The sequence below is a fragment of the Quercus lobata genome, chromosome 10 (assembly GCF_001633185.2).
Source record: "Quercus lobata isolate SW786 chromosome 10, ValleyOak3.0 Primary Assembly, whole genome shotgun sequence".
Classification (NCBI taxonomy): domain Eukaryota; kingdom Viridiplantae; phylum Streptophyta; class Magnoliopsida; order Fagales; family Fagaceae; genus Quercus; species Quercus lobata.
In genome coordinates this window covers 44,468,442-44,493,902 of record NC_044913.1, presented here as the reverse complement: position 1 = coordinate 44,493,902, position 25,461 = coordinate 44,468,442, and the positions used below count along the sequence as shown (strand labels likewise).

The following is a 25,461-nucleotide window of genomic DNA, read 5'->3' as shown; positions in this document are numbered from 1 at the left end:
GTAATGTATTTAAATCCTGAATGTTTTCATTAGAAACATTAAAAGTTTTAGTTACTATATTACAAAACTCTTTACTATTAAAATGATAAGTTATGACTACTGTGAACCATTGGCTCAAGTCTCTATAAGACCATAAAAATGTTTTATGTACACATACATTTTGATTAGATTAAAGTAAAATTATAATTGAAGTGATATCATTTTTACATGAGAGTGCCTACTCTAAGGCATATTTGTGAATTGTGGAAGTCCCAAAAGAGTGGTGTATTATTGCATTTAAGCTTAAGCCTTAGTTTCTAAGGAACACATATTCTGTGTTATAATTGATCATATCTTTGTTGACTTGCTGAATGGTTATTCAATTTTCTGAGTGTTTCATATAAGTGAATGAATAGATAAATTTAGTCTCCTCTGTTCACCAAAAAAAAAAAAGAAAAAGGAATAGATAAAGTTATACATGCATATGAACATAATTTTATAGGGATAAATTGTAACTTACCATGTAAGCATGTGTACATCCATCACATATTCACATTATTATATTATTGTTAATAACATTATTATTTCCTAAGGTCATCCATTTGTCTCCAATACTTTTATGGAAATTCAGGAGTGTTTTTTTTTATTTGAGATAACACTTTTAAATTAATATAAAAATATAATTTTATTTTCGTAATTCTTAAGCTTCTAGCAACAAGAAATACTTTCGTGATTCAAACTGACCAAATGACTTGGAAAATGATTTTGAAGTACATAAAATAAGAATTGGGTCTTACATGTGATTTTCCAAGTGGTTCCAACATACTTTCTTTGTGTAGCTCACTAAAAATACATCAAAATTATTAAAATGGTTTGCTCTAACTAAAAATCTATTATCTATTTTTAAAAAATAGTAATCCAATTATTTATTTTAATCACTTACCATAATATTTTTCTTTAATAATAAAAATCGGGTCTTAAACATGCTTATACTATGTCATTTAACCTAGTATGACATGCTTTCACCAAGTGACGTGATATAAGTTTATTAAAAATTGATTCTAAAAAAATTATTAACATATTTTACTCTAAATAAAAATCTAATAAAAATGAAAATATTACTTTAATTTTAATTCAATAATTAAAATTTTCAAAAGATTAATTAATTATTTTAATAATTTGTATATAAAAAATAAGTCTTACAAAATATATATTTGCTACGTGATTTGAAGAAATTTTTGTTCTTTTATTTTTACTATATGTATATATTATTATTATTGTTTAAGTTCAATTATATTATTAAAACTTTTATTCAGTTTGCATAGTGCTATGTTGGAAAGAATAACAGAGAAAAAAGCTATTGCTTTTGTAGGGATAAAGGCCCAGAATCATATATTGGGCCTTGAGATTTGTCCGAGAATGTTGAATGGTCCGAGAATGAATAAATAGTTATTAGGAGTTCCAATTTAAAGTCTCATGAGTAAAGAACAAATGGAAGGCAGTCTGAGGAGGAACTCCTCTTCGGATATGATGAAAGCAGCTCAAGCATGTACTCCAGCAGTTAGAGTGACTCTCTAAGAAGCTCTAACAATAGGGGCGTGCCTCATGAACATACGAGAAGGAAAGAAACCCAAAAATATCTAAGGGAAAACTGCTACCACCGCATTAAATGCATTGTAGCTACATTTCTAGCCACATTTATGTGGAAAAGACCTCTAAACAGTACTGTCTTGGCTACCATAACTCACAGAAAGCCAAAAAGGGTGTCCTATGGGACAGATACTCAAGTAAGGGCTCAGATGATCAATAAGTGTAGGATCAAGATGGTTCACAGGGAGCTATATAATGTGAGAGACCCTCCATGAGAAGGGGATGGAAAAGAGAAGAAACAGAACACTGTAGCAATCTAAATTGTCCTTGTATCCAATTGTGATCAATTGATAAAAGTGTGACCTCCTCAGACTGAGAGTCTATTGATATCAGAACCTCTTATTTGTATTTGATTGTCATTTAATTCAGTGCTAGCCGTTGTCCAACTCGTTAGAACCTATTTCTTTAACCCACTTTCTACAAATTTATTGTATTGGGCTCTTTGGGCCAAGATCTCATACATTTTGGGCTTGGACTGTAAACTATGTCCATACAACTTCCATAGAGTTAGAACTCCAATAATCATTTCAAGGGAGAAAAGATTTAAAGTTGTTAATTAATTTCGTCTTATTATTGATTTTTCCATAATTAGTCAACATCTACACATATATGGACAAAGGGTGAGTTTGGTTGGGCTTTTTGAAAAAGTGGAGTTTTCAAAAAGTGCATAATGAAAAAGTATTTTTTTTTTTAAAGCTAAGTGTTTGGTAAAAACTGTTAAAAAGTGATTTTTGAAAAAACTGAGTGTTTGGCTAGCACTTATAAAAGTGGCAGTTTGAGGGATAAATTACCAAAAATGACAATGTATATATAAGGGAGTTTATTTCATACTTAAATTAACTACTTCATATACTTACTAAATAATAATAATAATAAATATATATATTACTGGTATTATTTTAATAATGTTTGGGAAATTTTTCTTTTTTAGTGTCATAATTATTTGTTATTACCATTAATGACTTCTCATCAATATTAATTAAATCTAAATAATTTTCATCATCATGAAGCACAAAATGAAAATGTAAAAAGATGATAAAATATACACCAATAATCCAAGTATAAATTGTACTACATAAAAATGTAAAAAGATATAAAATACATACCAATAACCCAAGTTTAAATTGTACAACATAAAAATGTAAAAAAGATGATAAAATACATACCAATAACCCAAGTTTAAATTGTACTACATGATATTATAAAAAAAAAAAAAAAAAAGACAACTACTAATTATTATCCCCCCAAATGGAATCAAGAAGAATCACCATCGCAGGGCCCATCAGCAGCAGACGCATCCCACATTAGCAGCCCATGCACACCCTGCAACACCTCACCATGCAGCAACACACGCATGCCTCATTAGCACCACACGCACTCCCCCTCAACACCCCACACACATATACACCTACACACTCCTAACATTAAGATGTGACACACTAACATAATGGTAAGGCCAATTAAAGACTTCTCTGTAATGTTTAAGTAGCAAACATTATGTGTATTCGCATCAAAATTAAAGAAGATTTGTACGAGAATAAGGCAAAAGTGATAAAATAAACAAAAGACCTATACCCAACCTTTCCCATTTACCATTTGGAGATGAATGAGAGAGAGCTTCTGCGTGTTACCATAATGGTAAGGCCAATTAAAAGTATAGCACACATCTACTTTGTTTAGTGTTCCTCACAGGTATATGTAAGAAATCAAGTCAACAAAAATGATAAGACAAAATACCCAACATGAAAAATTGCTCTATTGAATTTAAACCCAATTGAAATACCCAACATCTATACTATCCCACAGGAACTAAAATACCCAATTCCAATTCCAAAGATGTGAAGCCTGAAACGAAAACTAAAATACCCAAATCATGCTAAATTTAAAAAATCATATCTCAATCCAAAGTGACTTGAAGTCTTGAACAGAGAAAGTGGGGTTGGAACTAGAATACCAAATTCTGATTTTTTTTCTCAGATATTGCATAACTTAGAAAGACAGAGCATCCACAATATAAAAAAAATTACAAAGCATGTACACACAAATTTTTTTCAGTACCCGGCAAGAGAACAAATAAATCTATAGCAAGAACAAAGCATGCAAGATCTGAATTTTTTTTTTTTGATAGGTAAAAAAAAAAAAAAAAAATTCAGATCAATGTTGGTACCTGGTGGTTTTTGGTAGCAGATCGGTGTTGCTTGGTGTTTTATTGATCAAAACTCTACCTTCAAAATGTATTTCTCAGATCAGATTAGACGAATAAAATTAAAAAAAAAAAAAATACAGAGGAATGCCCGTTGAAGAAGACGAAGAAAGAAAAAGAAGAGGAAGAAGATTCAACGGATGACAAAAGAAAAGAGAGACTTTTACCACGAAGAGGCTTGTAGCAGCACGGAGAGGGCAGAGCTGAGAGAAGAAATGAGAGGCGTGAGGGAGCTGGCTTTGGGCAAAGCAGAGAGATGAGATGAGAGGAATGAGGAACTGTGCATGAGACTCTGAAGACATGAGCATGATTTATTGAAGGGTAATTTGGTAATTGCCTAACTCACCCCAACGAATATATCAAAACGTGCACAGACTTTTGGCAAAATGGATCTGAAGAGCTCCTTTCATTCCTTGCGCGTTTTATACTAACCAAACGGACTTTTTGGGCTAGCTTTTTTCAAAACGTGCTTTTTAGGCTGAAAAAGTTAAAACAAATGGGCACAAAGGCTCTCAAAAACCAATCACTTAAGGCTCTTAAATAAAATAAGACATATAATTTCTTAGGGCACCTAATTAAATTAAAATTGGAAATGAAACTGAAAAATAATATTTTTTTTCCCAAATTTTTCCTAACAAAGGTATGAAAAATTTATCCAAAAAAGTATAATACACACATATAAAGCATGAGTGGGAGGATTACTTAGGCGATGTGGGACAAATGTGTAAAGCCAAAAATGGTGAAGATCCTGGACTCCCACTCCTTCGTGACAAATCCGTGAGGGCTTGACTCCCCCAAGCAGACAAACATTGCTTAATGGCGGGCCAAGTACCCACACTTATAGTTACCCAATAATTTGATATCAAGTATCTTTAAATTTTAAATACACTCAAATTTTAGGCAAAGTGTTCTTTTAATGATAATCTAATTTTCTGTCAATTTTATTTATATACAAATTCATGTATTTAGGAAGGTAGAAAAAAATCAATTTAAACTCATTTTACTTCTAAGTATTACTATAAATGAGTGTAGTTTATTATTTATAATATAGGAATATATATTATATCTATCTAACTATGGTTGTTCTTAATCTCTTTATAATTTATTACTTAAATAAGCTACTATTGGTAACAATATTATTGAGTTTATAAATAAATAAACAAAAAACTGGAAACGTTCTGTATCTTTGGAATTAGTCTCCTTTTCAAAAGGACGGAGTTCTGAAGGGAATACGTACTGTTCCTGTATGACTAGCTACATGGACTGATTCTTTGACCTCATAGTTGACTTAGTCCTATTTGCAAATTTGGGAAATGGTGCATGACTTGACTTGTACGGTTAGAATTAATTGGCTAGAATGGATCTTGATGGTGATCACTGATCACCGATGAGCCACCACAATTGACTGTGAATCATGATTTTGATGCTAACTTATGTGTGGACCGAGCAAATGCTCAAAGTGGACAAATAGGAACCCTGGTGTGGGGTTCAGTGCTCAAGTGGCTCGTTTGTCTCGCTATTCCAACTTGGGTTTAAATAAAATAGTACGAGATTCGTTAATATCGGAGCTATAGGTTAACGATGGAATTCCATAATAAATCTTATCCGATAAGATGTCAGATAAAAAAGTGTACCAAAATGTTTTCAAAGGTTAAACAAATAAGCCTACATCTTTTCTAGTCAAACAGCAAGAGCAAAAACAAGGGGAGGAAAATGAAAAGGAATATGCATGACTAAAAATAAAACCCATAAATCTTGGACTGACCAGGCTTAATGTGCTCAAATTATTCAAAACAAGTTAGGTTGATCAAAAATCGACCAAAATTATGAAATTTCTTGGAAATTTGAAAGGAATCAGGAAAATATGGATTTATTTTGTACTCATTTATTTCTTATTAAAAAAAAGAAAAAAAGAAAACGTTTAAATCGTGATTCTCAAGGTTTAAGAACACCAAGAGATAGAATAAAGAGAATTTTACAAGTATTTTTCTAGTCAAATAAGTAACTTTACTTTTTGGGGGTCAGATAGAAAAAGAAAAAACACCTAAAACAGTAGGCACGCGTAGAAGACACTAAATTGACACCCGAACTTTTTTTGGACTCGTTCGAATGTGTTCAATTCTTCAAAAAATTTGGTTGCTTAGAGTTAAAATCCCATAGAATCACGAAACTTACATGAAATTTTGAGAAAGAAATTAAGAACGTGTTCCATATAATTTTTTTTTAAAAATTTGGTTTATCTCAAAGAACTTTTCAGTTGGGGTGCTCAACCCTCGAAGGAATAACCAAAAAAGAAATAGGGTAATGTTAATGGGTGTTCTTAAGGCAATTATTAATAAACTATAATAGGAAAGTTTTGACATCACTTTCATGTGTCGAAAGCTCCACCTTGACAAATCCTACATAGATTCAACCACTTTTATTGCCCCACTTGGTAACAAGCCTACGTTACCAAGCTCGGCTTGACACCACTTCATGGGAGATATAAAAAATTGTCAATAACATTTATTATTTTATTATTCTAGTTATTACTTAGAATGGTTCAACACAGTTATTAAAAAAAAAAAAAGAGAGTAGTAAATTGAAGATAATTAGGGTGAACAAACTGCTATGGCAGATGAATCATTCTATGAAATTAAAAAAAGACATGGTCAATCAAATTATGGATTGAGGCAATGATTGGAGGAGACGCAAGTGAATTGTTATCACACAAAATTCAATAATCATCTTCCTTCATTACTATTTTGGTAGAATGATAATAAAGGTTTTTCTATTTTTATTTGAGAGTCAAAATAAGGTTATTTCCATGTCAAAAACTTGTGAACAAATGGCAGAGAAAAGGGGTTTTGAGATACAGCAAGGACAATAAACAACTCAAGTTCAAACTTGGCCGAGGAAAAAGCATGTATTTATATTTATTTATTTAATAAAATTAAGCTCAAGTTCTCTATCATTTGGTTAATAAACAAGTCCAAGTCAATATATAATATACTATTTTCATGAACAACTTTGTAAAACAATAGCTTTGTATGTGCGTGCGTGCGTGCACACACATAGAGTGAGAGAGATTTAATAAATAAATATTAGTTTAATATAATATAGTGTAAAATAAATAATTTGATATGAGTGTTTTCTAAAAGTAGTTGTGTGAAATAGAAAAAAAAAAAAAAAAAAAAAAAGTAGGTTCTTGTAAGGACACGATTCTCTGGCGGCCCAATAAGGATGTTGGGCTCGCGCACGGAAGATCCCTCACAATATAATTTGTAGAGAGTGGGCTTAAAAAGCTAGCCGCTGGTCGCGGGGTGATGTCCGATCCTAGTTTTAGAGGAATTCAGGTAGAAAAAGGTGTTGGGCCTGAACATTTAAGCCCTAAGACGTCGCACCATATGGGATGGGACTCCTCGGAGTTGATCCGAGGACCATTGAGGCCTAACCCCGGTTATCCAAGGACGGACTTTCTTCAGTGAAGTCCGGTGTTGTTGAGATGTTCTCTCCCGTGTGATCCTCCTTTTTCGGAGGTGGGATAGGATCCCCTTTAGATTTACTTGCTTTCTTCTTTTATACTCGTCTGTGTTAATTGTCCTTCGTCCACGTGTAGGGTCAATTTTTACAAGACTGATATTTGTCCCATCAGTCTAATCCCAGAATTGTTGGGTATGGTTGATAAGGCTGCAGAATACGGCTCTGTCATGTGTTGGGTCTTATCTGGAAGGGTAGTAAGGATAACTTCCCCAAGATATTTTGGATCTCCTTACAAATTCGTCCCTATACCAGTTTTACCCCTTTATTTCGGTGGGATTCAGGATCTGCCGAGGACCAAACTGTCCTCGGCTGCCTTCCAAAATTGTTTTGTGCTCTGTACTGTAGAGCTTGGGCCACAGCTCTCCTCGGACTGGGCCTTCGGATTTTCCAGGAGCAATCGGGCTTGGTCCTTAAATTATTGGGCCCCACAATAGCCCCTCAAAACCCTTCTATCCGACTTCCGGGTTGGAAGGGAGGGTTTTGGCAAACCCGGGCCCTTAATACGGTTTGTTTAGTTCAACCCCGCATTTATGTGAGCGGTTTTCCACCTGTCCAGGTTGTTAGCCGGTTTTCTAGGGATTCCGTTTAATTTGCTCGTGATCTACTCCTGCCGCTTGGCTGTCCCAGACGCGCCCTTAATGAATCCCCTTTACGAGGCTCATTTATGTCCGACGGCTCATTTGATAAGGTGGGGAAGTGGAACGGACGTCTCTTTTTTCTTCAGATTCCTTTGGGAAACTTGAATGCATTTAATACCCTCCGTTCTGCCCTTCCTATAAGAAGGCAAGCAGGAGGCCATCACTTTCGTGCAGACTCCTCTCCTTCCCTCTGAGATCTGAAACCCATAGCCTCCTTTAGCGCCTGCTTAGCCCGTTTGTTATACGCCATATCAGTACACGCCTACCATAACGAACGATGAAGGAACCATGCCCTTCCTCAAAACACCATGTAAGGACACGATTCTCTGGCGACCCAATAAGGATGTTGGGCTCGCGCACGGAAGATCCCTCACAATATAATTTGTAGAGAGTGGGCTTAAAAAGCTAGCCGCTGGTCGCGGGGCGATGTCCGATCCTGGTTTTAGAGGAATTCAGGTAGAAAAAGGTGTTGGGCCTGAACATTTAAGCCCTAAGATGTCGCACCATATGGGATGGGACTCCTCGGAGTTGATCCGAGGACCATTGAGGCCTAACCCCGGTTATCCAAGGACGGACTTTCTTCAGTGAAGTCCGGTGTTGTTGAGATGTTCTCTCCCGTGTGATCCTCCTTTTTCGGAGGTGGGATGGGATCCCCTTTAGATTTACTTGCTTTCTTCTTTTATACTCGTCTGTGTTAATTGTCCTTCGTCCACGTGTAGGGTCAATCTTTACAAGACTGATATTTGTCCCATCAGTCTAATCCCAGAATTGTTGGGTATGGTTGATAAGGCTGCAGAGTACGGCTCTGTCATGTGTTGGGTCTTATCTGGAAGGGTAGTAAGGATAACTTCCCCAAGATATTTTGGATCTCCTTACAAATTCGTCCCTATACCAGTTTTACCCCTTTATTTCGGTGGGATTCAGGATCTGCCGAGGACCAAACTGTCCTCGGCTGCCTTCCAAAATTGTTTTGTGCTCTGTACTGTAGAGCTTGGGCCACAGCTCTCCTCGGACTGGGCCTTCGGATTTTCCAGGAGCAATCGGGCTTGGTCCTTAAATTATTGGGCCCCACAGTTCTTATGCTCAAATAAACAAAAAATATTTGCATGAGCTGGTGCGAATGCTCTTGTTGATCTCCACTCCATTCATCTTGATTCTTATTATTTTGTAAGCCTGGAGTTTATAAAGGGGTAATCCAATAGTTGATTCAATAAAATACTATTTCAATAAAAAGTTATGGAGTTGAATAATATTGCATAGCATTCCACTAACTACTAATACTTTGTTTGTTTTGAAGTAAAGTATTTCTCAAAAAATGTTTTCCCATTTTTAGGTGTTGTCTCTACGTAAAATGTGGTCAAATTGGTAAAATATTTTCCATTAATTGTAAAATCCTTTATAAAAAGTTGTAAAACGTTTTACCTTTAAAAATTTGGTAAAACATTTTACAAAAATACACAGTGATTTCCTTTCACCTCATATGGTGGCTAGGTCATTAGTCTGGTGGACTGATAGTATCAGATGTCCGATAACCGAAGTCGTTGTTTTGGACACTAATGCTAGCGGTCTAGACACTGGAGACATTGGTCCAGCGATGGTCACCAATTTCATTTTCCAGCTGCTGCTAATCACTAAGCCACCAATTTTGGTGGTTTGCTTGAATATCTTTAATTTTACTTGTCATACCAAATCAAGGTAGTCAATACCGTACCAGTACCGGCTATACCGGCTGATATGTACCATACCGGTATGTACACCAGTATCGAAACATCAACGTTTCGTACCAATTTAAATATTGGCCATACCGGCCGGTACAGAAAAAAGTTTTTTTTTTTTGTGGTAATTTTTAAATTTTTGTTAGGGCAAAATAGTAACTTATTTACATTAACTTATTAGTATTATTTGTTTTCTTAGTATACAATGGTAACTTTTAAGCTTTCTATTTTTTATATTGTTTTTTTTTTATTTTTTTTTATTTTAATTGATACTAAAGTCTAAAATCATGAATAATTAGTTATGAATTGAGGAAATGTTTTATGGTAAACTTTTATATTTATTATAATACACACACACACACACACACACACACACACACATATATATATATATTTATTTATTTATAAATATAAAAAAATAGCGGTAAACCTGAAACGGTACACTAGTATTGATCGGTATCCGAAATATATCGTACCGTTGGTTAAACTAGTATAGCTTCCGGTACACTTTTGACTCCCTTGTACCAAACACCTAAAAATGTTTTACTTCTAAACATATAAAGCTTAAAATCTCTCTCTATGTGTGTGTGTTGGGCACTTGGACCAAACTTGGACAGAAAATATTGACTTTCAAAGAAAATAAAAATCCTAAAAATGAGTTGAAATTTGGACATTATATAATAGGGAACCACGCAAAGTCCACCCCGTAATAAAAATTCACATTCGACTTAATTTGGGGACTAGTAATTGAACTAAATTCTCTTTAGTATTTTGAGTCGTAGTAGGAGAAATTTGATAAAGATCTTCGAGATGCATGCTGCCATGAATATCCATGCCCCTAACTTTAAGAATTCTAGAACAAAATATTGATGTTGTGTCTTTGGCCATGAACTAATAATAATGAATTGAGATATAGTAATCCTCCTTATAATTAACATGATTGATTATTATTAGGATCTAATTTTTTTGCATCTCATTCCCTTTCCAATTGTACATATATTGTTTAAATTAGATGAACCGCTATAACTACCTATATATGATTAATTGATGAGTGATAGTGTAGACCCCTCATCAATAACGACTACTCCAAATGGGCATTATTGATACCACCTCTCTTGGAATCGCATTATCAAGTTGTTAGGTTCTCTCTATAAAGGACAAAGCATTAAAGAAAAAGGAGTGAGGGAAAAAACAAAGTTTGGTTCTTAGGTTGTTTAACTTTTTTGTGATACCAATATATCATGACACATGGCTGCAGGCAAGATGATCATCATCACTTGTTTTTTTTAGCATTGTTAAAAAATTCATGGATTTTTCTATCATGGAAAAATTATTCTCGGTCTATTACACATTTCTCGCACATAAACGAGTAAAAAGATAGAATCCACCTTTATATGAGAGGAATTTGTAATATCCATGCTACACTGAAATATTTTACTTTATTATATATCTTGACATGTTGCTATAAGTTCTTTCCAAGTATGATTTTATCTATATCTGTTTTCGGGATATGGCTATTATATCTCACTCCAAGAACTAAGTCAAAAAAGTATCGCTATTTCTAAATCATAGGCCGGCCTAGGCTTAACTATCCCATAATATGTCTTAAGGTTTGTTTGAATACAGTTTATTTGTTGAAAATTGAAAACTGAAAACTTATTACTGAAAACACTGTAGCAAAATAATTTTTAAAGGTATAAATAGTACTGTGGAACCCAAGTTTACCTAAAAATTTGCATTTTGCTGAGTTTGGTGGTCCATGAACAATGTCTTGGGACCCACCATTTTTCAATAAAACGCACAAAATTTTCATTCCAACGCTTCGCAAACGCACGCTTAGTATGAATCCTTTAATTATTATAATCATTATTATTATTATAAAGATGATAATTACAAAGTGCAATATAGATCATTTTCATTCATGTATCCACCATGTTCGATGTTTTGTCACGGGTGTAATGAAAAAGAGATGCATATCTTTTCGCCTAAAGGGAACATATCATTGGCGTAAAAAACACGTGATAATAAATCGGCTAAAAAATATTGTTCATCTCTATCTCTATGGATTTTACGCATTTTAGAGAAAACACTTATCAGGGTCGGCTCCACCTAGGCCACTGTCTAAAGCTACCATTTGATAAATAAAGACGTATAGTTTTGATTTTATTAATATAATAATAATACCATAATTTTTTAAAAATTTAAAAATAAGTTATATCTCATCTTTATCGTCTTTTTTATTTAGGAAAATTGTCAATACATTGCTCCAAATGAAAGACTTATATATCATTTTCTCTTGACAATGAGACCAAAAAGAGATATTAACAAAGCTGGAACACAAAAGATTCATTATTAATTTTGTATCTCCAAAAGATAGAAAAATAAAGTTTAAATATAATTTTATAATATAGTAGATTTTATATAAATGAAAAATATCTCACTTGCACAAAGGCTCACCACAAATTTTACTCAGGTTCTGTTTAGGATCCGCTTATTTTGCTAAAACTGAAAACTTTTTACTGAAAATACTGTAAATAAAGGTAAAAGTTAGCTGAAATAGTACAGTGAGACCCATGAATAGTACCAAAAAGTGATGGAACCCATGAATAATAGTAAAAATAAACTACATAGTAAAATAAGTTAATTTTTTAATTTTTACCAAACACACACTTAAAAGTCATAATAACTTTTACGAAGGCCGTGGGATAATTACCTATTTTATTTATTTAATTCACTCAAAATAAGTAAAATAGGTAATTATCCCATATTAGTTAAGAAAATGTGTTTTATGTAGTATAACTTGCATGGCTTTGGTAAAAGTTTTTATAACTTTTGAGTGTGTATTTGGCAAAAATTAAAAAAACTTACTTATTTTACTATTCAGCTTATTTTTGCTATTATTCATGGGCCCCACTCATTTAAAGAGAGGAAACAAAATTCTAATATAAAGGCATATCATAAATTTATTTCACTCAAAAGTCGTGGTAGTTTCAAAGAAAAAGTTGAGCAAGTTATATTATACACAACACAATCTTTTAGCAATATGAGATAGTTATCATTTAAAAAAAAAAAAAATCTTTGAGAAACATACACAAACGCTCAAGGAAGAGGGAATAGAGTTCTAACGAGCTAGGTTATACCTAAACCCCATGACCGGGCTAGATTTGGTAACTAAGTAAATAAAAAATTTTCACAAGTTAGATCGACAATGGTCACATGCAAGTTGGCCCTCGAGACCCAAAAAGGAAGACCTGGTCGCAGACCCACCAAAGTAGAGAGGTGGGTTCACCATGAAACCATGTCCCGCAACATTGCAGTGTTTAAATAAAGAGCCAATTTTGGTCTCACAAAGATCCAACACCAAAAAATTGACTTGGAAATAAGTCTCATTAATGTAATCAAAACACACACTACTTCTCTCCTCAAAATCATGCTAGACAGCTATCTCATACCGTGTTGTCTGGTTTTAATAGAATATTTAGCTTTTCTACAACTATTAACACTATACATTTTTTAAGTTACAGTTATACTTTTTGGCTTTTTGCCTAAATTTTTTTATGTCTAACAAGTCAATGAAATTAAACTTAACACTGCCCAGTATGGCTGCTGTTTTAACACTTTTAACATTTTTTTTAGGTTCAATTATACTTTTTTGCCTAACTTTCATTTTTAAGTCTACTAAGTCAATGAAAATAAACTTAACACTGCCCCAGTATGGCTGCTGTTTTTCTCTTTTTTTTTTTTATTTTTTTTTATTTTTTTGCTGAATACTGTTTCTTCTTCTTATATAAATGCATAACAAGCTTTTGATATTTATAATAATAATAAAATAAAATAAACCAGAACAAAAAATAACATTAAAAGGGGAGAAAAAACTGAATATATCAAAGGTATTTTCCTTTTTCAACCAAAGGAGGTCCATCCTTTAGAGTTTCAGTCAGGTCTCTATTCAGATTACAGGCTTGGCTCTCTTTCATCTCTCTTTCTCATTCATTCCCTGGACACATCTAGTCAAAAGTTTAAGTACGACTATTGCAATATGCTGACTAACAAAAATAGGAGGAAAAAAAATTAAAAAATTACAGACATGTATGGATTCTTTGGACCAAAATTTCAATCATGACTTACAATGCTTTTATATGCTCAAGATGACATTTGCTTCTAAACATCCAAAAGAAGAAAGATGACGTGTTATTGTACATCAATTATATACAATTCCAAAATCGTGTGTCAATTAATATAAAGATGAACCTGTATCCATCCTGCCAAATAAAATTATAGACATGCATGGATTCTTTGAACCAAAATTTCAATCATGAATGACAATGCTTTTAATGCTCAAGATGACATTTGCTTCTAAACATCCAAAAGATGAAAGATGACGTGTTATTGTACATCAATTATATACAATTCCAAAATCGTGTGTCAATTAATACAAAGATGAACCTGTATCCATCCTACCAAATAAAATTATAGACATGTATGGATTCTTTGAACCAAAATTTCAATTATGAGTGACAATGCTTTTATATGCTCAAGATGACATTTGCTTCTAAACATCCAAAAGATGACGTGTTATCATACATCAATTATATACAATTCCAAAATCGTGTGTCAATTAATACAAAGATGAACCTGTATCCATCCTACCAATGAAGCCTGAAACTGGCTGCTTGCATCAGTGGGTGTGCAAAATATGCGCCTAATGTCAATGCTGTAATTGTCAAATATGGGACTCGAATAAATTCTTTGTAGTAATCTTTTGGCAACTTTTGTCTGCCATCCAGTATTGCTGCGAAGGGAATGACACTTGTTCGCTTTTTGACATCTTCAAAAGCCTCCCCATACCTTATAGCTAACCTTCTATCTCCATTCCAAACACCAAATAGATGGTGTCCAATTAATCCAAGAGAAGCTGCCACTGCCACAGAGTTCCCAATCCAAATAGTGTGAGCCAGGCACCACATTACTTGTCCAACCATCTGAAATGAAACACAAAACCTTGATTGTCTTGTTAAATGTTTGTGGTTTGGTAGGCATATTAAGAGTCCGTTTGGATATAGCTTATTTTGCTGAAAATTGAAAACACGGTTGCAAAATAATTTTTAAATGGGTGAATAGTACTGTGAGACCAATTTTTATTTTTATTTTTTTTCTGAATAAAGTGGTGGTGGGTCCGTGAACAGTGCGTAAACAGTGCATGAACAATGACTTTGTCCCCTGAAATGCGTGCAGCAGGAAAAAAAAAAAAGAGGAAGAAAACGCTGAAAATGCAGACACAAAATAATCCGGATCCAAACGCTACCTAAGTGTGTGTGTCTAGATTTTTGTTGATGAAAAGCTATTTAAGCTTTCAGCAATGAAGTTTCTTTCGTATTGTTGTGCTGGAAATGCATTAGGGATGAAATAATTGCATTTATCCAAACACCCTTATAAGAAGAGAAACAAGGTGTCTTCTACCGTGAAACTTATGTAATTACTTTTGTCTAAACACCACACAACATGTTTTCTGGCGAGACATCTATCTAGTGATTTTCCAAGGCCATGGAAAACAGTGGTCAAATAACTTATCGATTGATGGAATAGGATCACAGGTTGATTCTAGGCTTTTAAGATCACCAAAGACAGAAGCAGCATTCCCAAATAACCTATATCTTCTGAATTCTCAGCAAAACACATTTAAGTAATCGCCATTGAAATCAAGATGATAGGTCTTATACCTGTGGGTGCCTTGTGATTCTCATAATCCCAGTTTCCCAAAGATGCATTTTAGGCTTCTCAACTGCCGCTACCTCTAACAGATTAAAGGTTGATGGATACAGGAAAAAGAAAGAGATAAAATTAGAGAGCCACACAAGCTGATGTAGCCCAGGAACACTCTGGAGCTGCCACAATTGTAGTCCACCATATCTGTGGTTGATGAAATACACCTGCATGATAAAAGTCAATAAGACTGAACGAAACAAAAGAAACAGAAACAACCATCAAAATAAACTTGGAGGAAGAGGTTTTTGTGCTTCAAAAGAGAGAACTCACAACAGTACTAACAGCCAATGGCAGAGATGTCCCAGCAAACAAAACACGGAAAGCTCGTTCTCCAATGAGTTTCTCACCCACATCTCGGAGGCTAGCCAAGCCACTGTGGACAATGGCAAAAATGAGAATAAGGGTCAACATCACAACCTGCAGAAGAGAGGTTCAAGGCTCAGATTTTAAAATCAAAACCCAATGAGAGTTATAAGATTCCTGTATAGCTATTTCCAGCATAAGAAATCAAAAGAATGAAAGGCATACTATAAAAATTACATGATAATTGGATTCCCTATCTTTTTTGTGAACTGTTCTGGAAAACTAAAAGCATATTCAGTAAGAGTAACAGAATGAATTTGTCATGCTGATTTTTTATACTTTTATTTATTTTATTTTATTTTTATTATAGCATTAAAAGGAACTAAAACGATGGACATACACAAAGTATTTAGTCCAACTGGAAGAACAAAGCTCTATGGTAATTTTGAAGCACTCCCTCCAAAACTTTTGACTAGTAAACACTAGAACACCAGCATCCACTCATAGTAAGTAGATGCAGTGGACATACCTCTACAAGAAAATAAAACTGTTCCATTTAAGCAGAGGGAAATGAAATCAGCAAGTCCAAACCTGAACTTAATAAACAGTGAAGATTCTAACAAGACAGGGGAGAGAGAGAGAAGAGGGGGGGGGGGGGGGGACTACTTAAGGTGTTGTGACTTATTATATATATATAGTTCTTGAGGTGTTGAGGATTTTGCACAGCTCTTTTGTTCCAATATTATCATGGGATAAAGTCAGGTTCTTTCTAATGGATAAACTAAGCAAAAATTATACAACACGAATATCTCTCACCTACGAGGCTGCCACACATAGTTATCTTTCTTCCTAGCCCATGCAATCAGAGTGAAGTGAATTAATTATCACATAAGAGCAAAGTTGTTGCAAGCAATGAACGATTTTTAGACGTTATAGCTTATGAGTGACATGTTGGAATAATTTCAATTGACGCAATGTTCTAATAACACAAAAAAGGAAAATACAAATTTTATGCAAGGATGATGTTAGAAGATAGATATTTGAAGGAACAGAATCAAGCATGCATCTTTTGGAGACTTGAGACTTCCACCACAGCATGTAATTTTGTATGTATGTCAAAGGTCTTACAATTATAATCATCTATTCAAGGACACACTTAAAGAAAGCCTTGAATACATGACAAAGATAAGAACATATTTCATAACCTAATACGGGTATAAAAAATTTTAGGCTGATCAAATTATTGAATCTAAGACGAACATAAAATAGCATAACTCGTAAGTCTCAGCTTTTGATAAATTACTGATTGTCCCAGAAGCCTAAACTGCTAGAAAATGGTAAATTTAATCACTTAACCGTTACTTTAATACTCTCTCCCACCTATGGGTGCAGGCTCTCTTTTAACAAGTGGGGCTCAACACATCGGATTTTTAAACGGGATGTAAAGCTGAGACATGGTTTGAATTCAAGACCACATACTCCCGATTGTCGCAAAAGCTTAATGAATTTCATTATTACTAACTATTATTCCAACAGTTTTGCCCACAACATCATTATCATCACATTCCAACAACTGGGTGAAGATTATTAATCTAATCTGACATTGAAATTCAGTTTACTAATATCATTCCCTACGAGTTCTCAGCAAGCAAACAGATGGAAAAGCGTAAAAACTCAAACGAAACCCACAAAAAAAGAACAGAGAACTGACCTCAGGGCTGTCGGAAAGTTCCGAAACAGCATGGATAAACGCGTTGCCGAGACCGAGGCCAGAGTTATCAATCCAAGCAAAGTCTAGCACGAACAGAACCACTCCAAGAACAAGAGAGAAGAGTAACCAAGAAGATATCTTCTGCCGAGCCAAGTCAAAGAAAGCCGAGTCCTCACCCACCACCAACAAAGCCTCATCCTCATCATCTTCGGAGGTCTTTTTGGCTGTGTCTCCCATGGAAGTTCGAAGCTGAAACTTGGAATTGCGAAAAGAACAGCAACGAAGTACTGAATTAAATGAGAGAATTGAGGTTGGGTTTGGCCTAGGATGATGTCTGATTGTGAGGTGGGTTTGGGTTTTGGGAGTGAATCGGTGGCGATGTGGCCGTGGTGGAGAGAAGGGGTTTGAGAGCAATACACTTAAACTGGTTGATGCCATTTTTTGGAGTGAGGAGTTCAGTAAGAGAAAGTGTGTTTGGGGTTTTAGCACTTAGTTTTTTTAGTTGACACTCGACACACAAAAGAACACATGGGGGAAGAATAGTATCTGGGGGAAGTTTATGCTTTTAGTCGTGGGATTTGGATTTTCTTTCTATCCCGCAGCGGCTGTGTGACAGGGCCGACTAATCTTTAGGTATTTTAAGAGCACGAGAATAATGTTTTCTTCCCTCACATTTATAGCGAGGCTTACTCATTAAATTTGTGATAAGATTCACCATAGTTGCAATAGAAGAGAGCACAACATAAGAATTTTCCATAAAAAACACATAAAATGACACAATTTATGCCACAATTCGCCCATATGACGAGTTGTGAGTGGTAGAAGTGTATATTTATATAGACCTACTATCACATCTCTATTACTCACAACTTACCATGTGGGTGAGTTGTGATACAAATTGTGCCATTTTATGTCACTAGAATCACTCGTTGGTTGGTGGTGGAAGAAAGTGAGTGTTCAATTTTACTAATGTTAATTATTATTATAATATTTTTTCACTATATTACTACCACTAACTTTTTTTAGTTTAAGGTTTTGGTGCAGTGCACCAGAATTGACACTAGACAAAAATTGAACACATGTCTACATCATGTCAGTTTTAGTGCACTGGAGCTAATCTGTGTCCCTTTTTTTTAATTTTTTTTTAAAAAATACGTAAATCCTTCCCACCATCATGTCAAAGTGATAATTTCTTTTTGATTCATTGTCAAAGTGTACTAAAATTGTCAAAGTGTACTAGAATTACTTATTGGTTGGTGGTGGAGGAAAGTGGGTGTTCAATTTTCTTAATGTTAATTATTATTATAATCTTTTTTCACTATATTACTACTACTAACTTTTTTTAGGGTAAGGTTTAGGTGCAGTGCAAATGTGCAACAGAGATGATACAGGATAAAAATTGAACACGTGTTCATATCATGTCAGTTCTAGTGTACTAGAGCTAACCTATGTGCCTTTCTTTTTTTTTAATCCGTAAATCCTTCCCACCATCATGTCAAAGTGATAATTTCTTTTTGATTCATTGTCAAAGTGTGCTAAAATTGTTTCATGTTACTTAAAACTAATTTGATAGATTTTCATGTTGACTCCCTTAAAGACATGATCAAATTAAAAAGTGACACGTTATCAAAAGTGAGTCAAAGCCTCAATATTTTGGAAGCAATATTCACATAAATAATGACTCCTATCATGAATTTATGACTTTAAGTAGTAAAATAATAAACTCCACTATTATTTGCCAATGTGAGACAATGGAATATCAGGCGCAGCTCACAAATTAAGTTGAATAGGTCCAATGGGCTGGCACAGAACAGATAGCCCAAATATAACTGCGTAAAAGTCCTCTATTGTCGTTTTACAAGAGGAAAAGCTAGTAAACACGACTAAAACTTGGGTCTATGCACATAAAGAGGTTGAACTGGCCCAGCTGAGGTTACAGAAGTTAAAAGTATGCTTGATACTATTTATTGCTAAAAATAGAAAATTAAAAATATTGTAATAGAATAATTTTTAAATGTGTGAATAGTATTGTAAAACTCAGTTTAAAGTTATTTTGCTGAAAAAAGTACTTGCTGGTCCCGTAAACAGTGCACGAGACCCACACAAAATGCACGGAATACACAAACGCAAACTCTGTATCCAAATGTGCACTAAAAGTAACAACTTAGTGATCATTTGGTAACGTTATTCTAGTAATGTTGTTTGTATTTTTTAAAAATATGTGTGAATGAAAAAATGTGTGAAAATACATGTAATGTTATTTAAAAATTGAAAACATGTTGTTAAACTCATTACTTCCAAATGGCTCCTTAATCTCATTACTTCCAACAATTCTCACACTCAACATAAACTCTATATGTCAGATTTTAAGACAATAACGTAAACTTTCCATACAAGATGTTTACCAAAAAACCTTTCCATACAAGATTAATTTAAGATATAACAAGATCGAGGAAAAGTAAAGTGTTTGAAACACAAGAAACATAATAATATAATATAAATAATAATCTTCACAAGTAACAACCAACTTCTTCGAAACCAAGATATACTTGAACCTGTATTTAAATTTCATTAGTTAAAATTTCTTGTGATTTTACTCTATTAGGATAGATCCCGAGGCCAGTCAATGTCCTGCAGATTCCAGATTAAGAAACACAAATAAAAAACCTTAAAAAGAAGAAAAGGACGAAAACATGAACATGGATGGTGGCTTAGTCCAGAAGAGAGGCAAGTGAAAAGGAGCCCACCATATACAGAACCAATTATTAGGAACAGTTTCACAAATGGAACCAAAGGTTTGGTCTGTGGGCTCAAATTCTAATCCCATAATTTGGACTTCCCCAATCAGCTGCATAAGTAGGTTTGAGTAGCACGGTTTAACCAACTAACAACTCTAGCACCCACTCCTTAATCATATACATATATTTCTCTCTCTCTCTCTCTTTCTCATACCAAACTTGGGTTTGTATCATATATTTTCAACACATTAATCATTCTAGCTTGCTCATAAAGCCAACGAGGTCCAATATAACTGGCCCATTTTCATGTTTTCAATTTCACGCCCATAATAACAACGACATTATTCTCCTATTTATCCCAAACCTTGGCACTGTTTTCTCAAGCAAGTTTATGAAGGGATAATGAAAGATCGTGCAGAAAGATTTGTGGTTCTTCCATTCTCCATTGGCTGCACTTCTGATACAAGCGTTGCTCTTGCCACAACAAGTCAACCACCCAAGAAACCAAAACCAGAATCAAATCCTCCTGCAACAAGTATGATTTATATCTCTCTCTCTCTCTCTCTCTCTCTTTCTCTCTTGCATTTTTGTTTGTTTGTTTGTTTTAGGCTAGAGGAATCTTTTTGCAGTATTTGACTGCTTTTGTTGTTTGTTATCTTTTCATAAGGAAGACAAGAAGGAGAAGAAAATTCATGTAGATCAAAAATGAAGAGTTCTAGTTTCTTGGCTCTGCCAAAGCCCAACATAGCTGGTGGTATAATACATCGAGTGATCAGGAGCATCAAAAGTTTTTCTCAAATCTTTGGTAAGGGATGATTACTTGTTCAATGCTTTATCATATTGTTAACATGTGGTAACTACTAAATAGTGGATTAATTTGGGAGAATAGAACAGAGTTTAATTTACAAAATTGCACCATTTTTGTCCTCAAACAATTACAGGATGTCAAAATGGTTTCATTTAGCTAAATTCATAAATTTTTTTTTTTTTTTTAAAATTATCAAATATGTAAGTTAAATTTCTTCTACACCAAATAAAAACTTTTTTTTTTTTTGATAAGAATAAAAACTTATTGATATCCTAATTTAATGATAAAGAATAATAGTCATATAGCACACCTCATAAGTTTAAATCCAATTGTATAACAAAAGATGCCGAAGTATCAATTAACTACCGATGGATTTTTTTCCCCTAGAAAAACCATTGGAATCTTAGGTACACACAAATGTGTATAGATATAAAACACATATTGTAAAAAAAAAAAAAACTTGACTAATTTAATAATGGTACTCTTGAAATGAATGCAATTAGGAATCTTTTTGTCTTCTTCTTAATTTTATAGTGAAGAAAGTTTAGAAGCTGAGTATGGAGTTGGTTTATACCATTGTTTTTTGTTTTTTGTTTTTGGCTGGTTCATCTATACATTCAACTTGTATGTTTAAGATAGCAGAAAATGATCTAGGTCATGTTTTAAAGTATTTCAGACTTTTATGAGGTGGGACGTTATTCTAGAACTCAAATTTAATATTTGTTCTAGGTATGGGGGTAGGGAGACAATTATTTGTTTGTTGGAAGTCCTGATGAATAGTTAGGTAGCCAACCTTGCCTTTTTAATTCTTAGCATTTAATTATATATCTCCAGGAGCAAGATAAGGTTCAAATTCCAGCCTAAATTCCAAGGCTTGGGATTCCAAGGCTTGGGGGACCAAGGAAGCAGGCATCCATTAAAAGAGTGATCATTCCACCTCTTAATGATGTGAAAAAAAGAGTAAAAAAGACACACACAAAAAAAAGAAAAAAAAAAAAAAAAAAAAAAAAAAAGAAGAAGAAGAAGAATTGACTAAAGATGAACCTCTAATTTATAATTACCAAAATTAATTTTTTTTATAATCTATATGTAACATTATAATAGCCACCAATTTATTGAGATGACAGTTTTAGATGATAGACAATCATTTTCACATAAATCTATCACTTTTATTTTCACCACTCACACTTTGGCATTTCAATAAATTGTTAAAACAGGTGTAAAAAAAGTTGTGTTCCTAAATTTGTTATAGGGTGATACATGTTAGCTGGTACCTGGGCATATTATTACACAATATTGGTCACCCAAAATCAAAACAGGTTTTAATTAGGAGAGGTGATCATGAAAAAGGCAGAAACGATTTGGACCTTTAGTATTTTGCATAAAATGCTTGAGAAATTAGAATATTTAACATTTTGACATGGAGAAATTGATCTAGGTAAATTATTGAGATAATCAGCCAAGTGTTTGAAGTCTATTGCTTTCTATTCTTTATTTGGAACAAAAAAGGTTTCATAACACTCCTTATAAACACGAAAGTATAAAAATAACTCGATAAAAGTTCTCATAAAATTTCAACTTAGGTTCTCTCTACCAATGGTATAAGCCACATGACTTTTTTGACAAAATAATATTGACAAAATAATGTATATGAACAATATAATATAAAGCCATTCAATTTCAATCTGACTTCATATTTGGTCTTCTTTCCTTCATTCTTTTTCTTTTTCCTTTTTCAAGTGATTGTTCTTTTTTAATATTTTCTTCTTTCACATAGCATTGAAGTTTTCTGTAATTTTTGAATCTGTTGTATTATTTTGAAGTGCTTACATATTATATACTTTCCATGGCATTTAGTTTACAAAGAAGAGATTGGAGAAATGGAAAAGGAAATGGAGATTGGATATCCAACAGATGTGAAGCATGTAACACACATAGGATTGGATGGGTCTACAACTACTAACCCAATAAAGGGTTGGGAAAATCTCAAAAACCCTGAAATACTTTCTTTCCCTTCAATTTCTTTAAGGCAATTCGAGCTGGCCATGGCAGCACAGACTCATGAACCTCTTGTTGTTGATCCCTCAAAGTTTAGTTGAACACTTGAACGTGAAATGATGATTATGATGATCTCACTTCTCCTTGTCCTCTAATAGTAGATACAAATTTGATGATTTCATTAGGTCTCTGGTGAAGACAAGTATAGTACTCTGAAAAATCACATGGGTGTTGTTCTCACTTCTTTCCAAAAAGCTAGCTAGGTGATGAGATTATTGTTTCTTGTAGAGATTTTGCAATCTGATTGTAAGGATTTACTTGCTTCATACACTGTTTGTCTTTTAACAGCTGGAGGGTCGTCATAATTCAGCCCTGCATTTTGTTTTTATTTTTTTTATTTTTTGTTGTTTTTAATATATAAATGATTTTGATTTATGTGGTAGGATTTGGAATTTGGCTCTTATATAGCGTCTATAATAAAATAGTATCAAGACACCAATGACTTTTTTATTTATTTATTTAAGAGCTTTAACTCAAGTCATTTATTGAGAGTGACAAGAAATTTTACCAATTATATTAAATAAAACCCACTTGCATTCTATATTATCTGTGAGATGTTATTTGTCGGTGAGTCAAAGTTCAATTACATGTATTCCGTACTAAACTAAACTTGTGAAATTTTGCTTCAAAAACATTGAATGCTCTCCTTTATGAGAACCAGGGTTCAATATTCTTGTAAAGACAAAATTTGGTTACAAACTTTGTTGTAGTTAGTGACTACAACTCTCAATAAAACATTAACATGACTAAATATTTTGAAAATCTAATATTTGGATTGTATGTTTTTTATGTTCTTAACACGCATGTTAAATTTCATGCTAATTAGATGCTATTTACTATTCAATTCATAAACATATTTTTTATGCATAATTTTATACTAAAAAAAAATAAAATTTAAACATTTAGTTGATAACATAACTACCGATCTTTAATCTTCTGCAAATTTTGCAAGCTTGATTAATATAAAAAGAAAATATTATTCAATGAAGAATTTCTCAAAATTCATATCCAATTAAAATATACTCCTATGAAATTATTATTATTTTTTTAAAAAATACCCCTTGGAAAGTTTAAATCTTACATTTGACATATGATATTTTAGAGGATGATAATGATATATATTGTTTTGTGGGACATACTTAAATCACATGAAATTAGACACAGAATTAATCTCACTGTTGTAGCCCACTGTGTTGGGCTAATCCAATGTCAGATAGTCCATGTTGGTATGGGGGCTGTGTGGAGACAAGGTCAACCATTATGAGTGACGCAGGGCAAATCCATAATTCATATTATATATATATATGAAAAATTTTAGTGCCGAGTGGATGATGAAAGGGTGATAGAATCATATGGGAACACCTCTGTGATTAAAGTTGTGCATTTTAGTGTGGCACAAGAATTACTTTATATATATATATATTAATCTCACTGTTATAGTCCACTGTGTTGGTCTAATCCAATGTCAGATAGCCCATGTTGGGTATGAGGGCTGTGTGGAGACAAGGTCAGCCATTATGACCGAAGCAGGGCAAATCCATAATTCATATTATATATAATATATTTAGAGAAAGTCCAATTAAAGTTTTAAATTAAAGTCTAATTTTGGGTTATGTGTTCAAAATTATTTATTTTTTGAAGGAGTTTTATTTTTAAAATCGAATGTGGGACCACATCATAAATATTAATCTAGGTAAATTATTGGGTATAAAAATCAAATATTCTAGAATAAATGAATAAAAAAAAAGTGCATCACAATAACAAAAATTAATAAGTAATAAAAAATAAATAAATATGGACATTTTACATTTTATAACTAATAATGTTCTTACAAGACTTTTAAAGAGTTAACAAAATATAAGAATGACTATCAATAGTATTTAAATTATATATATAGAAATTATACTATACATCTTATTATATATCTTTAAGTATATTAATGTATATGCATGAGATTTACAAGCTAGTAGAATATAGTAAAGGTGTAGTGGAGTGGAGGTCTTCCATCTTGAATAATGGATATTTCAATGGCGTAGAGATTTGGACAAAGGATCATGTAGATATATCTTGACAAAATGAGGGTCTAAAGTAAAAAATTAAAAATTAATTTAACAAATTAACTTAAAGGAAAAAAAAAACTAAATTAAATATTAGCCTTTAATTTAACTTGCCAGAGATAAAATATATAGAAATATTCCAATTTACTAACCGCAGAAACCCCAAAAAAATTCCCTACAAAGCTTGCAAAGGTATATTGGAAAGTGATACGGTGGGTGAATTAGACAAGTGAAATCAGATAGTTGATTTATTTGGGTTTATCTAACTGTATATGTATGTATTGAAAACCAACGTCTCTTACAAATTGAGACT

The 25,461-nt window shown here is 33.2% G+C and overlaps 2 protein-coding genes across 3 annotated transcripts; one reads left to right on the top strand and one right to left on the bottom strand.

Annotated features, from left to right (window-relative positions):
- Positions 1-14,070: 14,070 nt before the first annotated feature.
- LOC115965695 (15-cis-zeta-carotene isomerase, chloroplastic) lies at positions 14,071-18,112 on the bottom strand. 2 transcript variants are annotated; one of them, XM_031084986.1, is made up of 5 exons: positions 17,488-18,112; positions 15,744-15,890; positions 15,428-15,637; positions 14,358-14,689; positions 14,071-14,168 (listed from the first exon to the last, which is right to left on the bottom strand). In XM_031084986.1, exons 1-5 carry the CDS (start codon positions 17,923-17,925, stop codon positions 14,165-14,167), a joined length of 1,131 nt encoding a protein of 376 aa, XP_030940846.1. In that variant the 5' UTR covers positions 17,926-18,112; the 3' UTR covers positions 14,071-14,164. The 2 variants fall into 2 exon arrangements, with proteins under 2 accessions (XP_030940846.1, XP_030940845.1); XM_031084985.1 differs by having other exon boundaries at positions 14,071-14,689.
- Positions 18,113-20,393: 2,281 nt separating this feature from the next.
- LOC115965426 (CRIB domain-containing protein RIC4-like) lies at positions 20,394-23,522 on the top strand. The gene is made up of 3 exons (XM_031084645.1): positions 20,394-20,760; positions 20,893-21,030; positions 22,891-23,522. Exons 1-3 carry the CDS (start codon positions 20,628-20,630, stop codon positions 23,130-23,132), a joined length of 513 nt encoding a protein of 170 aa, XP_030940505.1. The 5' UTR covers positions 20,394-20,627; the 3' UTR covers positions 23,133-23,522.
- Positions 23,523-25,461: the final 1,939 nt, after the last annotated feature.